This window comes from Periophthalmus magnuspinnatus, chromosome 16 (assembly GCF_009829125.3).
Source record: "Periophthalmus magnuspinnatus isolate fPerMag1 chromosome 16, fPerMag1.2.pri, whole genome shotgun sequence".
In the NCBI taxonomy this organism is placed as follows: domain Eukaryota; kingdom Metazoa; phylum Chordata; class Actinopteri; order Gobiiformes; family Gobiidae; genus Periophthalmus; species Periophthalmus magnuspinnatus.
Window position 1 is genome coordinate 15,491,435 of NC_047141.1, and position 12,106 is coordinate 15,503,540.

General features: G+C 41.0%; 3 protein-coding genes across 3 annotated transcripts; 2 read left to right on the forward strand and 1 right to left on the reverse strand.

The window, feature by feature from the left end:
* Positions 1 to 44: 44 nt before the first annotated feature.
* On the forward strand, positions 45 to 3,460 carry tlr21 (toll-like receptor 21). The gene is made up of 2 exons (XM_055227840.1): positions 45 to 363; positions 504 to 3,460. The coding sequence occupies exon 2, from the start codon at positions 527 to 529 to the stop codon at positions 3,458 to 3,460; it is 2,934 nt and encodes a 977-aa protein (XP_055083815.1). The 5' UTR covers positions 45 to 363; positions 504 to 526.
* si:dkey-250k15.4 (uncharacterized) lies at positions 1,576 to 6,463 on the reverse strand. Its single transcript, XM_055227841.1, has 4 exons — positions 6,398 to 6,463; positions 4,710 to 5,926; positions 4,529 to 4,641; positions 1,576 to 4,442 (listed from the first exon to the last, which is right to left on the reverse strand). The coding sequence occupies exons 2-4, from the start codon at positions 5,911 to 5,913 to the stop codon at positions 3,846 to 3,848; spliced, it is 1,914 nt and encodes a 637-aa protein (XP_055083816.1). The 5' UTR covers positions 5,914 to 5,926; positions 6,398 to 6,463; the 3' UTR covers positions 1,576 to 3,845.
* Positions 6,464 to 6,678: 215 nt separating this feature from the next.
* On the forward strand, positions 6,679 to 8,862 carry pafah1b3 (platelet-activating factor acetylhydrolase, isoform Ib, gamma subunit). Its single transcript, XM_033980819.2, has 5 exons — positions 6,679 to 7,097; positions 7,179 to 7,268; positions 7,350 to 7,466; positions 7,587 to 7,709; positions 8,149 to 8,862. The coding sequence occupies exons 1-5, from the start codon at positions 7,017 to 7,019 to the stop codon at positions 8,407 to 8,409; spliced, it is 672 nt and encodes a 223-aa protein (XP_033836710.1). The 5' UTR covers positions 6,679 to 7,016; the 3' UTR covers positions 8,410 to 8,862.
* The last annotated feature ends 3,244 nt before the right edge of the window (positions 8,863 to 12,106 follow it).

The following is a 12,106-nucleotide window of genomic DNA, read 5'->3' on the forward strand; positions in this document are numbered from 1 at the left end:
GATCTGTATTCAATCAATTTTCTTCTCAAACTGAAATACATAATTTTATGACTTTTGAGCATTTTCTGGTAGAAGTTACATTTTTCAATGACGTATTTATGTATCCATGATTATTTGGGATTTATTATTATTTATTATTCTTATTATTGTATTACTGGGTTAGATTAACAAGTATATTAGAAAACAGTGAGGCACTATCATCTGCAACATTGTGTGTGTTAAATAACAGCTGGAGAAGTGTGTAATGATAAAACAGATATGAAAGTGGATCATGAGGAAGTAACACATAACAAAACTGGCTTATCTTAAACATGAGAAACAAAGTATAACCACTCCTGGAAACTGTCAAAATATCTTTTCAAGGTAAGACATTTGATCTATCTATATGTAGGTTCAACTGAGTGATTTTAATGCTACTCGAATCCATTAAAGAATCAAATTATGACTTGTTATTAAAGTGTACTTTTACCATCAATACAACAATTGTTTTCTTTATATTTCAGTGCCATTCAATAGTAGAAATGCCATGAGAATGAGTGTGAGTATGAAGAGAGTGATGACAAGCCTTACTTGTCAGCTGCTGGTAGTTACTGCTGTGCTTCACGCTGTTCAACTTGTCACCGGTTACAGCTTTAACAAGTGCATTAATAAATACTATGGAAAAACATTTATTTGTTGGCGACGGACTGAGGAAAATATATCTGCAATTGTGGGTGACCTGCCGCTGTCTACAAACAACCTTTCAATCTCATTTAACCCGATTAGGCACATCGGAGACAAGAGCTTTGTTCATTTACCAAACCTGATACAGCTCAATCTGGACCAAAATCAACTATCAACACTCGGTGAAAATGCTTTTCAAAACCTGCATCAGCTTCGGCTGTTAGATCTGAGCACAAACAACATATCACATCTGGAACCCTTTTTATTCAAAGACCTAAACAACCTTACATTTCTGGCACTAGGGATGAACAAGTTAAAAGCCCTCCCAAACCAAATCTTTTTAACGGTTTTAAAACTGGAAAGTCTACATTTACAGGAGAATCATCTTAGCAACTTTTCCCAAATTGCTTCTGTTGTTTCACCCCTCCAGAATATGAAAACCTTGAACCTTTCTTTTAACAGTTTGACCTCTCTCTGGCACTCAAATACCTCTTTACCCCCATCACTGTCAAGCCTATACATACAAGGAAATAATCTGTCTTCTTTGGGATGCCATGTGACCTTTCTCAGCAAGTTAAAATATCTGGATTTGTCTTTTAATCGGTGGATCTCAACAGAGACTTTTGAAGGAGTGGATTTAGCCCATTTAAACCATTTGCGTTTGCAAGCCACAAATGTCAATATAATAACATTCTTAAATAATAGTAATGTAAGACCTAATTCTGTAGATTTTTCTAATACCGGTCTGAAAAATGATAGTTTACTTGAAGAGTTTTGCAAAGTCCTTGGTAGAAGGGCAAAAAATATTACACATTTGAGTTTGAATTTTAATTCAATACGCCAGCTGTTATCAACATCACTGCAGTACTGTCCTCAACACATTGAGCAGATGGACCTCTCAAGAAACAGACTGAAGGACACAAACTGTTTATTGTTTCTCAATAACACCAAAGACATTCAAGTTTTTAAGGCAGAACATAATCTTCTTGATAAACTTATGCCATGCAAAGAAAAAATTATAGTATTTAAAAATCTCAATGACCTTAGCTATCGTTACAATCGTATTCTCATTGTCCATAATGACGCTTTCAGTAACCTACCAAATTTGGTTAATCTTACTTTAAATATCAACTCAATCGCATGGTTTGGCAGATGGGCCCTTAAGGGTCTAAGGAAGCTTGAGAATCTACGATTGGACAATAATTTAATGACGGACTTGTTCTATGAAACATTTCAAGACCAAGTTAACCTCAAAACACTAAACTTAAACTCAAACCGTATTTCTGTCATTTTCAACATGACATTTGCGAGTTTAGGAAAACTGAAAACACTGGACCTTGGGGGAAATATAATCACTCATATTGAAAAAGGAGGCTTTCATGGGCTTACAAGTTTGTCCAAACTTATTTTAGATGATAATAATCTCAAACAAATTGACACTTCTCAGTACTATGCATTTTCTGATAAACTCAAAGTGCTAAGCCTCAAGAGCAATAAAATCAGCTTTTTTTCTCAAACTGTCAGTTCACCATTTATGAATCTCAGTGAGCTCAATGAGCTGAGTTTAGACAGTCAGCAGCCCTATGGACTCATTCTTTTACCCCGGCATTTCTTCCGGGGCCTCCATTCTTTGAAAAAACTGCATCTCACCAACAATCACATATCTCACTTGGCACCAGATGCATTTGATGATCTGACAGAGCTGCAATATTTAAACTTAGACTATTGCTGTGTTGGTGCCATTGAACTTCAGCCAGGAATATTCAAAAACCTAAAGAATCTGAACCGACTGATAGTTGAAAACATGGGACTCCAGAATTTCTCAAAAAAAGTGTTTGGAAACCTCACAAAACTACAGTCGTTGCAGCTTAACCGCAACGTAATGCATAGTATTGATGTGGACTCCCTTGAAAGTCTGCCAGACCTGCAATACATGGACATACGCAATGTTCCTCTGAGTTGCACCTGTGATAATTCACAACTGCAAAACTGGACCGTTAACAACCCTAAAGTTCAGGTGGTGTTCCTACATGATCACCCCTGTCAAGAAAGCACAAAACATAAATTCTACAGTTTTGATACCAAGGTGTGTTATGTAGACTTCGGACAATACCTTTGTTTCACCACAGCAGCTGTTATTTTTCTTTTTACACTTGTTCCAATTATTTACATGAAGCTCTACTGGACATTTAAGTACAGCTACTTTGCATTTCGTGCCTGGTTTAGCAAGCAGTGGCGCCGACTGAGAGATGAAGAAGAAAACTGTGTATATGATGCTTTTATCTCATACAATTCCTCCGATGAACAATGGGTTATGGAGCAGCTAGTGCCCAATCTAGAGGGAAATGGGTCATCTTTCAAACTCTGTCTACATCACAGAGACTTTGAGGTTGGACGCAATATTGTGGATAACATTGTTTCTGCAGTATACAGCAGCCGTAAAACCATCTGTGTGGTGAGCAGGAACTTTCTCAGAAGTGAGTGGTGTTCACTGGAAATTCAACTGGCCAGTTACCGCCTCTTTGACGAGCACAGGGACGTTCTACTTTTGGTTTTTCTGGAGACTATTTCAGAACGTCAGATTTCATCATACCATCGAATGAGGAAGGTCATGCTCAAAAAGACCTATCTGCAGTGGCCCGGCTCTGATTGCACACACCCAGAACAAGCCCAAAAGCTGTTCTGGACCCAGCTTCAGAGAGCTATGAAGGAGAACAGCCAATGTGAAAATGAGCGGTGCAAAAGTACACAGTCCGAGTATGAAATATCAGATGAAACGCATTACCTGCTACCTTGATTGTATGCACATTTATTGAAATTAATCAGCATGTAAATAAAACTGTGATGGATTTTTATGAATGTAAATGAAATCAATCTCAGGCTGATAATAAGGCTTTATAATGTTAACCTATAGTAGACAATATGCAATGTTTCATAAAGTTATTGTAATCCTTGCTTGTTCAATGTTTCCCTAAAAACTTCCATCCCAGAACTTGTTTCAGAATCGTGCCTCTTAACCAAACATCTATGCTAAAAATATGTGGAAATCCATAATTTTTTTTGTTTCTTTTTAACATGTAAAACTCTGTAACTAATGGTGTAAAGGTAACTTGATAAATTAAAAAGGCACTGTTGTTTGGCCAAAGTAGTTTTAACTGGTGTGCTTCTTTTAAAGGTGCAACTTAGTACAGTCTCATAGGAGGAAAGGACCAGTGCTCAGGACTTGGAAAATAGGAACTCATAGATAGAATAGGGCTCTTTTCAAGCATGTAGGAGGGAGGGTAGTGTGCTAAGTCTACAGGTCTGAGAGCTGAGTTTACATGTTGGTAAGGCTCAAAGGAGTATTCCTGATGGAAATAAGGGATTTCGTCAGATAAAGATTTTCCACAAGAGTATTTGTGTTTTTCAAATGAGCTGTGCATCTGAGGAAAGGGCACTGAATTAAGAGGATCAACCCCGTAGTTATTCATAACACTAGTAAGAGGGCTCTGTCTGTGTCTTACTGTTGTTATGTCAGAGAAAGTCACATCTTTTTTTGTTTTTTGTTGAGGCATGGTAAATTCCTGTCCTTGTGTGGTGATGAAAAAGTTGTTTACATGGCTAGAGCTAGGCCCATCTACACAGGATGGTGCAAAAGAAGGTGAGAATAAATGCTCCATGTCTCTTGACACTGCTTTTCTAAACTCAAAATCCATGGAGAACTGTGGAGTGCCCCTACAACTGAAGGTATTATCTGGAATGACCGGATTCTCTGGAGGAGTCTCAAACCATTTTGAGGTCTTTAAAGGAAACACAAAAAAAAATAGTTTATTCACTTAAAAATAAGATCCAACCATGCTACTAGGTTTTCTGTATAATATCTTACCTTATCCAGTGGGTTGGACCAGTCTGTTGAGTTCCAGTCAAAATGCAGTATTTCTGTTTTTCCAAATGAGGATGTGGGTAAACCAGTGGCTTTAGGTTGTGTTGGAAATTCACCTGAAAAGCAAAACAATTATTATAGATAATGTTTAATTTAGTAAACCAAATAACAAATTTCACACTACCTGGAGAAAAGGTCAGTTCTTTTCTATTAGTGAATACAGTGCTACAACACAACTCAGAGCCTTCTTCTTGATCGTTATCAAAGGAATATAACCATTGCTTGATTTTCCAAATGTTGCTTCCAAGTTGTGTTCCATGCCTCTGACACAGTACTTTTACTAATGTCTCTCTGGTCTCTGCCACCAGGTCTTTTTTTCTTAACAGTGAAAAAGAAATGCTGTTACACAGACTGGCTGCTATTGCTTTCACAGACATGGCTACAGAATCTGCATCCAGGTTTTGTTGTTGTGTTATAAGGCTGCTAGATACTCCTGACATGGGACTAGAGGGCAGTAGAAGATTAGTAGCTGAGGCATGTTTTTTTGGAGTATGCTCTGCAATAGATGGCATAGGTCTTGGTAAAATACTCTTGTTGTTTTCATTAAAGCTGCACGGAGTCTGGTGTGAATCACTATTGTTTGCATATGCGTCAGGTTGGGCCTCGTTAATTCCAGTAAATACAACATCGGAGAAGTTGTCATTTTTGTTAGTTTCTGTTGAAGAAATTACGTTGTTCTTTGGCCTCTGTCCGGGAGTGAGGTCTGACACCTGACCATTAGACTCCATCATTATCTTCTCTTGCCTTTTGGAATAATTAAATATCCTTGGAGTTTCCAAATCTTTCTTGTTAGATATTACAGCCTCTTCATTTGTGGAATCCAACAAACATTCAGTCTCTTTTGCAGAAGGATTGGCAAATTCTAAATTGTTTTTTTCTTGCAGTTTTTCACTTTTGTCAAGTTTTCTCTGCTCACTCAGGAGGCGTTCAATATCAATAGACTTGACTTCATGGTTAAAGAGGCCATGATGCCCTATGAGACGGCTGTCTGTTATCACACTAGGCTCATGTGCAACAGGGACAATATTTGTAAATGCATCTAAGGAACTATGGCAACACTGGTGGACATAGCAGACATCTTTGCTGGTGTGATGGTTGTAGTAATGGTGACAAGATTTTCTTTCATCTCTTATCTGATTCCTCTCTTTGCGGGTACGCAGTCTCTTCATTCTGTGCTGGCTTTCTGATTTATTGCACTTTCCACATCTGCAGTCTGCACCCACCTTGCCTGTGGATAAAGTATCTTTAGAGGCCGGTTTTATCTTTCTGTAAAAGACTTTAGAAGCTTTATTTTTTGCTGAAGAGGTTCTCCCACACACATGGCTCATCCTGAACAATATTCTGTTAAAAATAAACATTACATATATATATATTATCCTCTTAAAATATTTGATGTGTGTATGAAATTATCAAATTTGTTAAAGCTTTGCTTAAAGTTTTTATTATTATTGGCCTAAATAAAAACATACTAAGGCAACTCAAAATGTAACTACTTTTAGACAGTTTTACCAAGTTCAGTTTGTCAAATTACTAAAGTAACGTTTGTGGGAAAACAACAGGACACACTAGCACTTTGGGTACAACAGAGGCAGGAGTTTGCGTTCAAAATACTTTGCTAAGTCGTTAGCGGTAGCGTGGTTTACTTTCTTGATTTTACAGTTTTCCAACAGGTGTTTTGTCAAGTGAATTTAATTTTAAGATTTAAACAGACTAGGTGAAGAGAGGGAGTTGCTTAATCGGCAAATAACAATGATAAACTCAGCGCAAATGGTAAAGACTTTAGTGCCTTTTTTAAAGTTTAAAAAGTCCTACCTCAAGTTCACAGTAGTATTTCGCTCGCCTAAAGAGGTCTCGTTGCTCGGCAACCTCGCTTCACAGGTGTGCGCATGAGCAGCCAGGACCAGACGAGTCCATTCACACAGATAGGGGGCAATCTTTTTGTTTCTAAAGGTTTATATCCGCAGTATGCAGGTTTTTGTAGGTTGATGTAATTAGTATGCTATTTAACCTGATCGCTACACATCTTCTATTGTCATTTTCACAGTACTCAGTGAGAATTGTTTGACGACTCCTTAAGCAGTGGTGGTACAGCCACATTGCTCAAACGTGCACTTCCTGGATCTGGGTGATGTCGATAATTTTATTATGGTTATGCTAGGTTCAGTAATATGCTTAGAACCAACACTGGTAATGGGATTTCTTTGAGCATTAAGTTTCCTGTTTAACCTTAAATCACATTGTACACAGTGGAGCTTACAGCCTCTGTCGTGTATTACTGGCATCAATAAACAGGGCTAACTAGCTGTTGAAGCTAACTCAACTGCACTTCAAGCATCGTCCGCCTTGTTGTTGTTATGCATTTGTGAGTACTTCGGGTGCAAGAATAAGATTACCAAAGTTGCAGCTTTTCCAAATCTAGAAACGCTAAGCCATGAATGCAGAAGATGCAAACCCCGCCGCCACACCCACCCCTTGTGGAGACATTCATGGAGATGGACGATGGATGTCCATGGTGTGTGAGAGTAAAACTTATTCAGCTGTTATCCAATCAGTCTTGGTCACTGTTTTTCCTGACTGGATTTTGCCATTACAGCATGAACGTTTTGTGTCTGATGGCAAAGGAAAGGAGCCCGAGGTTGTTTTTGTGGGGGACTCACTAGTTCAATTGATGCATCAGTTTGGGGTAAATACGTACATGTATTATCTAAGTCTATTAATTTTCTATTTGTATTTGAATTTTATTTTCATTTTGTCTCCTTTACAGATCTGGCGACAACTATTTTCTCCTCTACATTCGCTTAATTTTGGCATTGGTGGTGATGCAACACAACATGTGCTGTGGAGACTTTCTAATGGTGAACTTGATAACATCAGCCCCAAGGTTTGGATTTGTTTGCACAACTGATTCTTTGTGTTCACAGAATCTGTAGATATTTATACTGTTCTGGAACCCATGAATTTATTCAACTGAGCCATTATTTTCTTGCATTCCTCCCCTTAGGTTATAGTCCTATGGGTAGGAACCAACAACCATGGTCACACTGCTGAACAAATCTGTGGAGGTATTATGGCCATTGTCCAAGTCATCAAGAACAAGCTCCCGCTGGCTCACACACTTGTACTTGTATGTTATAATTTTGTTTTTACACCTTACACCAACATGCTTGTCGAAATCCTTATCACTAGTAGTATTAACATTTATAACTACTTAATGTACCGCAAAAGATGACATACCAAATGCCAAAAAGAGAAATAACTCATAACACTCACAAACGACGATGGCTGAAGATTTGCCTTGCAAGGTTAAAGAGTTCCTTAGATTAAGGGCACTGTGTAAGTAAGTTATCTTTTTTTTATTCACAACCCTCTTGTGTATTGTAAAATACTTTAAGTGAAAGGTAAGTGAACGTATACTTTATTGTCCCTTTTTGTCCTCTGCTTTTGACCCATGATCCTTTAATGCCTCTGTTGAAACTTGTCAGGAGGACTTTTCAGTAGCTTTTGCACAGTACAGTACTTATACAGAAACATTCCATTTCAAATCCATCTTTTTGTGTTTTTAGGGTCTGCTCCCAAGAGGTAAAATGCCAAACCCTCTACGTGAGAAAAATGCCTTGGTGAACAAGCTGGTGCAAGAGGCCTTATCTTCTCTTCCATACACCTCTTTTCTTAATGTTGACCCTGGCTTTGTGCACTCCAACGGTAGCATCTCCCACCAAGACATGTATGATTACCTTCACCTGACACCCAAGGGCTACGAGGCTGTGTGCGATCCTCTGCACGAACATATTAAGTCTCTGCTGGAAAAACCCCCTGAGCACTGAAAAAACATTTTTTTGTTCTGAACATACTTAAACTTTTCCCTATTCACAATTATCAATTCCATATTTTAAGATATATCCTCCATGAATACTGTGCTGTCTCTTGTAAAGGTTTAAGATCTTATAAGAACAAATTTGCTATTTTCCTCTTTTTCCTAGAATGTCTATTCATAATTATATTACTTGCTTTTTTCTTTTCTTTTTTTTTTTTTGTTTTTTTGTTTTTTTTAACAAATTGTTATGTTTACTTATACCTATGCTCTGCTGTACATGTTGATGAGTTGCCACTATACAATGAATATTGTATGTTACAAATACTTGTATATGCACTATATATGTAAGGACATCTAATGTTACAGGGCTTTTTCTTAAACTAAAATGCACATGAATCTACTCGTAAAATGACATATGCATTGCCCTTTTCTTTGATATTACTGGATATTATGCATTAAACTACAAAAAGAAAGCAAAATGGTCTTTTTTTATCAGTTGTATATTCAGGAGGTATTAGGCAATGTCATTGATGCAGAGTGCTTTATAAAGTTTGCTGAAAGATGTCATAACAGATTGCTTTCGGTTCAGCACAAGTATAGTTCAAGATGTCAGATTAACTTCTTTGAAGTTGACTGAAATCAGCCATTCTTTTTGAAAAGTAGCAAAAGATCAAGTAGTACATTTTGTGACGCACACAAAATGTGCAGTCACATTTTATGTTATTAATTATTGGATTATTTACAAAGAGACTTACTTGAGGCTCCTGTTGCTTTAAAATATACTAAATCCTTCAATTATTATAAATTTGTAATGTGACTTGTTTTATTTGAGATTTTTTCATGTTTTGGGAGAGTGTCACAAGGGGGCGGTGAAATGTAGCGGGTCTTCCGGTCCGACCCTACCTGGAGCGTCTTGTGCAACCCTCTTTCGTAATATGAAGCGAGGCTGCACAGAACCGAGCTCACTGCCTGTCGTCTCATTATTTTTCCTGGTTTTTCAGGTAATTTAATGTTGTTCACACATAAAACTGGATACAATGATAGTATATACTATTTAGGATGTTTAGCGCCAATGTAAAAGTAAGTTTTTATAAAAGTAGACCGTGAAATAATCACTTTCATTTCTGCAAGTTACCGTGAATTGAACACGAGGTTCTGTAATGGCGTTGCTCTTCTAAAACTTGAACGGCCATGTGAGACAAGCCTGTGTAATAAGACTTTATTGTTAATGTTAAGAAATCACTTTTTGCACTTGTTTTATTAGTCAGAATATTTGTAAAAGTTGGTAAATGTTTAATAGTAAATAGAAAATTGTGTTAATGTGTTAGCCAGACTTTTAAAAGAGTAAATTATTATTTCAGATATGCTTAAGTAAGAAACTTAATTCAGTAAATGTATAAAGTAATACAGATTTACATTTTTATAAGTATGAGTACTTATTATGCTGGTATTTTGCATATGAATGTGTTTTTGTTTTAGTAAAAAGATGATTTATTTTCATGAAAGTAATTGGTCTCTCAACGTGTAGGAGCAGCGGCTCTACTCCGAGCTCCTCCCGTGTGACCGAGCTCCTCACCCTATCCCTAAGGGTGCGCCGGGCCACTCTGCGGAGGAAACCCATTTCAGCCGCTTGTATCCGCGATCTTGTCCTTTCGGTCATTACCCAGAGCTCATGACCATAGGTGAGGGTAGGAACGTAGATTGACCGGTAAATCGAGAGCTTCGCCTTCCGGCTCAGCTCCTTCTTTACCACAACGGACCGATACAGCGACCGCATCACTGCAGACGCTGCACCGAGCCGCCTGTCAATCTCCCGCTCCATCCTTCCCTCACTCGTGAACAAGACCCCGAGATACTTGATCTCCTCCACTTGGGGCAGAGACTCACCACCCACCCGGAGAGGGCAAACCACCTTTTTCCGGTCGAGAACCATGGCCTCGGATTTGGAGGAGCTGATTCTCATCCCAGCCGCTTCACACTCGGCTGCAAACCGCCCCAGTGCCTGCTGCAGGTCCTGGCTCGAAGAAGCCATCAGGACAACATCATCTGCAAACAGCAGAGATGAAATCCTGTGGTTCCCAAACCAGGCCCCCTCCGGCTCCTGGCTGCGCCTAGAAATTCTGTCGTTAAATATAATGAACAGAACCGGTGACAAAGGGCAGCCCCGGCGGAGTCCAACATGCACCGGGAACAGGTCTGACTTACTGCCGGCAATGCGAACACAGCTTCTGCTCCAGTCATACAGGGACCGGACAGCCCTTAGCAAAGAGCCCCGGACCCCATACTCCCAGAGCACCCCCCAAAGGACACCACGAGGGACACGGTCGAATGCCTTCTCCAGATCCACAAAACACATGTGGACTGGTTGGGCATACTCCCATGAGCCCTCGAGGACCCGATGGAGGGTATAGAGCTGGTCCAGTGTTCCACGACCAGGACGAAAACCACACTGCTCCTCCTGAATCCGAGGTTCGACTATCGGTCGGATTCTCCTCTCCAGTACCCTGGAATAGACTTTACCGGGAAGGCTGAGGAGTGTGATTCCCCTGTAATTGGAACACACCCTCCGGTCCCCCTTCTTATACAGAGGGACCACCACCCCGGTCTGCCATTCTACAGGTACTGTCCCCGACCGCCACGCGATGTTGCAGAGACGTGTCAGCCAAGACAGCCCCACAACATCCAGAGACTTGAGGTACTCAGGACGGATCTCGTCCACCCCCGGAGCCTTGCCACCAAGGAGCTTGCCAACCACCTCAGTGACTCCAGCCAGGGTGATGGACGAGTCCGCCTCTGGGTCCCCAGTTTCTGCTTCCTCCTCGGAAGACGTGACAGTGGGATTGAGGAGATCCTCAAAGTATTCCTTCCACCGCCCGACAACATCCCCAGTCGAGGTCAGCAGCTCTCCACCCGCACTGTAAACAGTGTTGGTGAAGCACTGCTTCCCCCTCCTGAGGCGTCGGACGGTTTGCCAGAATCTCTTTGAGGCCGTCCGATAGTCCTCCTCCATGGCCTCCCCGAACTCCTCCCAACCCCGAGTTTTTGCCTCTGACTGCCCGAGCCGCGGCACGCTTGGCCCGCCGGTACTCATCAGCTGCCTCAGGAGTCCCACTAGCCAACAAGGCTCGATAGGACTCCTTCTTCAGCTTGACGGCATCCCTTACTTCCGGTGTTCACCACCGGGTTCGGGGATTTCCGCCGCGACAAGCACCACAGACCTTACGACCACAGCTACGAGCAGCCGCATCGACAATAGAGGTGGAGAACATGGCCCACTCGGAGTCCATGTCTCCAACCTCCCCCGGGATCAGGGAGAAGCTCTCCCGGAGGTGGGAGTTGAAGACCCCCCTGACAGAGGGCTCCGCCAGACGTTCCCAGCAGACCCTCACAATGCGCTTGGGCCTGCCAGGTCTGTCCGGCTTCCTCCTCCGCCAGCGGATCCAACTCACCACCAGGTGGTGATCGGTTGACAGCTCAGCCCCTCTCTTCACTTGAGTGTCCAAGACACGCGGTCGGAGGTCAGATGACACGACAACAAAGTCGATCATCGACCTCCGACCTAGAGTGTCCTGGTGCCATGTGCACCGATAGACACCCTTGTGCTCGAACATGGTGTTTGTTATGGACAAGCTGTGACTAGCACAGAAGTCCAATAACAAAACACCGCTCGGGTTCAGATCGGGGAGGCCGTTCCTCCCAATCACGCC

Bases quoted from the DNA above. Each gene is read 5' to 3' on its own strand.
- tlr21 (XM_055227840.1), top strand. From the start codon at position 527: ATGAGAATGAGTGTGAGTATGAAGAGAGTGATGACAAGCCTTACTTGT.
- si:dkey-250k15.4 (XM_055227841.1), bottom strand. From the start codon at position 5,913: ATGAGCCATGTGTGTGGGAGAACCTCTTCAGCAAAAAATAAAGCTTCT. The intron at 4,642-4,709 runs GTAGTGTGAAAT...TTTGCTTTTCAG, and splicing joins AGAACTGACCTTTTCTCCAG to GTGAATTTCCAACACAACCT. The intron at 4,443-4,528 runs GTAAGATATTAT...TTTCCTTTAAAG, and splicing joins GGTCCAACCCACTGGATAAG to ACCTCAAAATGGTTTGAGAC.
- pafah1b3 (XM_033980819.2), top strand. From the start codon at position 7,017: ATGAATGCAGAAGATGCAAACCCCGCCGCCACACCCACCCCTTGTGGA. The intron at 7,269-7,349 runs GTAAATACGTAC...TCTCCTTTACAG, and splicing joins AATTGATGCATCAGTTTGGG to ATCTGGCGACAACTATTTTC. The intron at 7,710-8,148 runs GTATGTTATAAT...TTGTGTTTTTAG, and splicing joins TGGCTCACACACTTGTACTT to GGTCTGCTCCCAAGAGGTAA.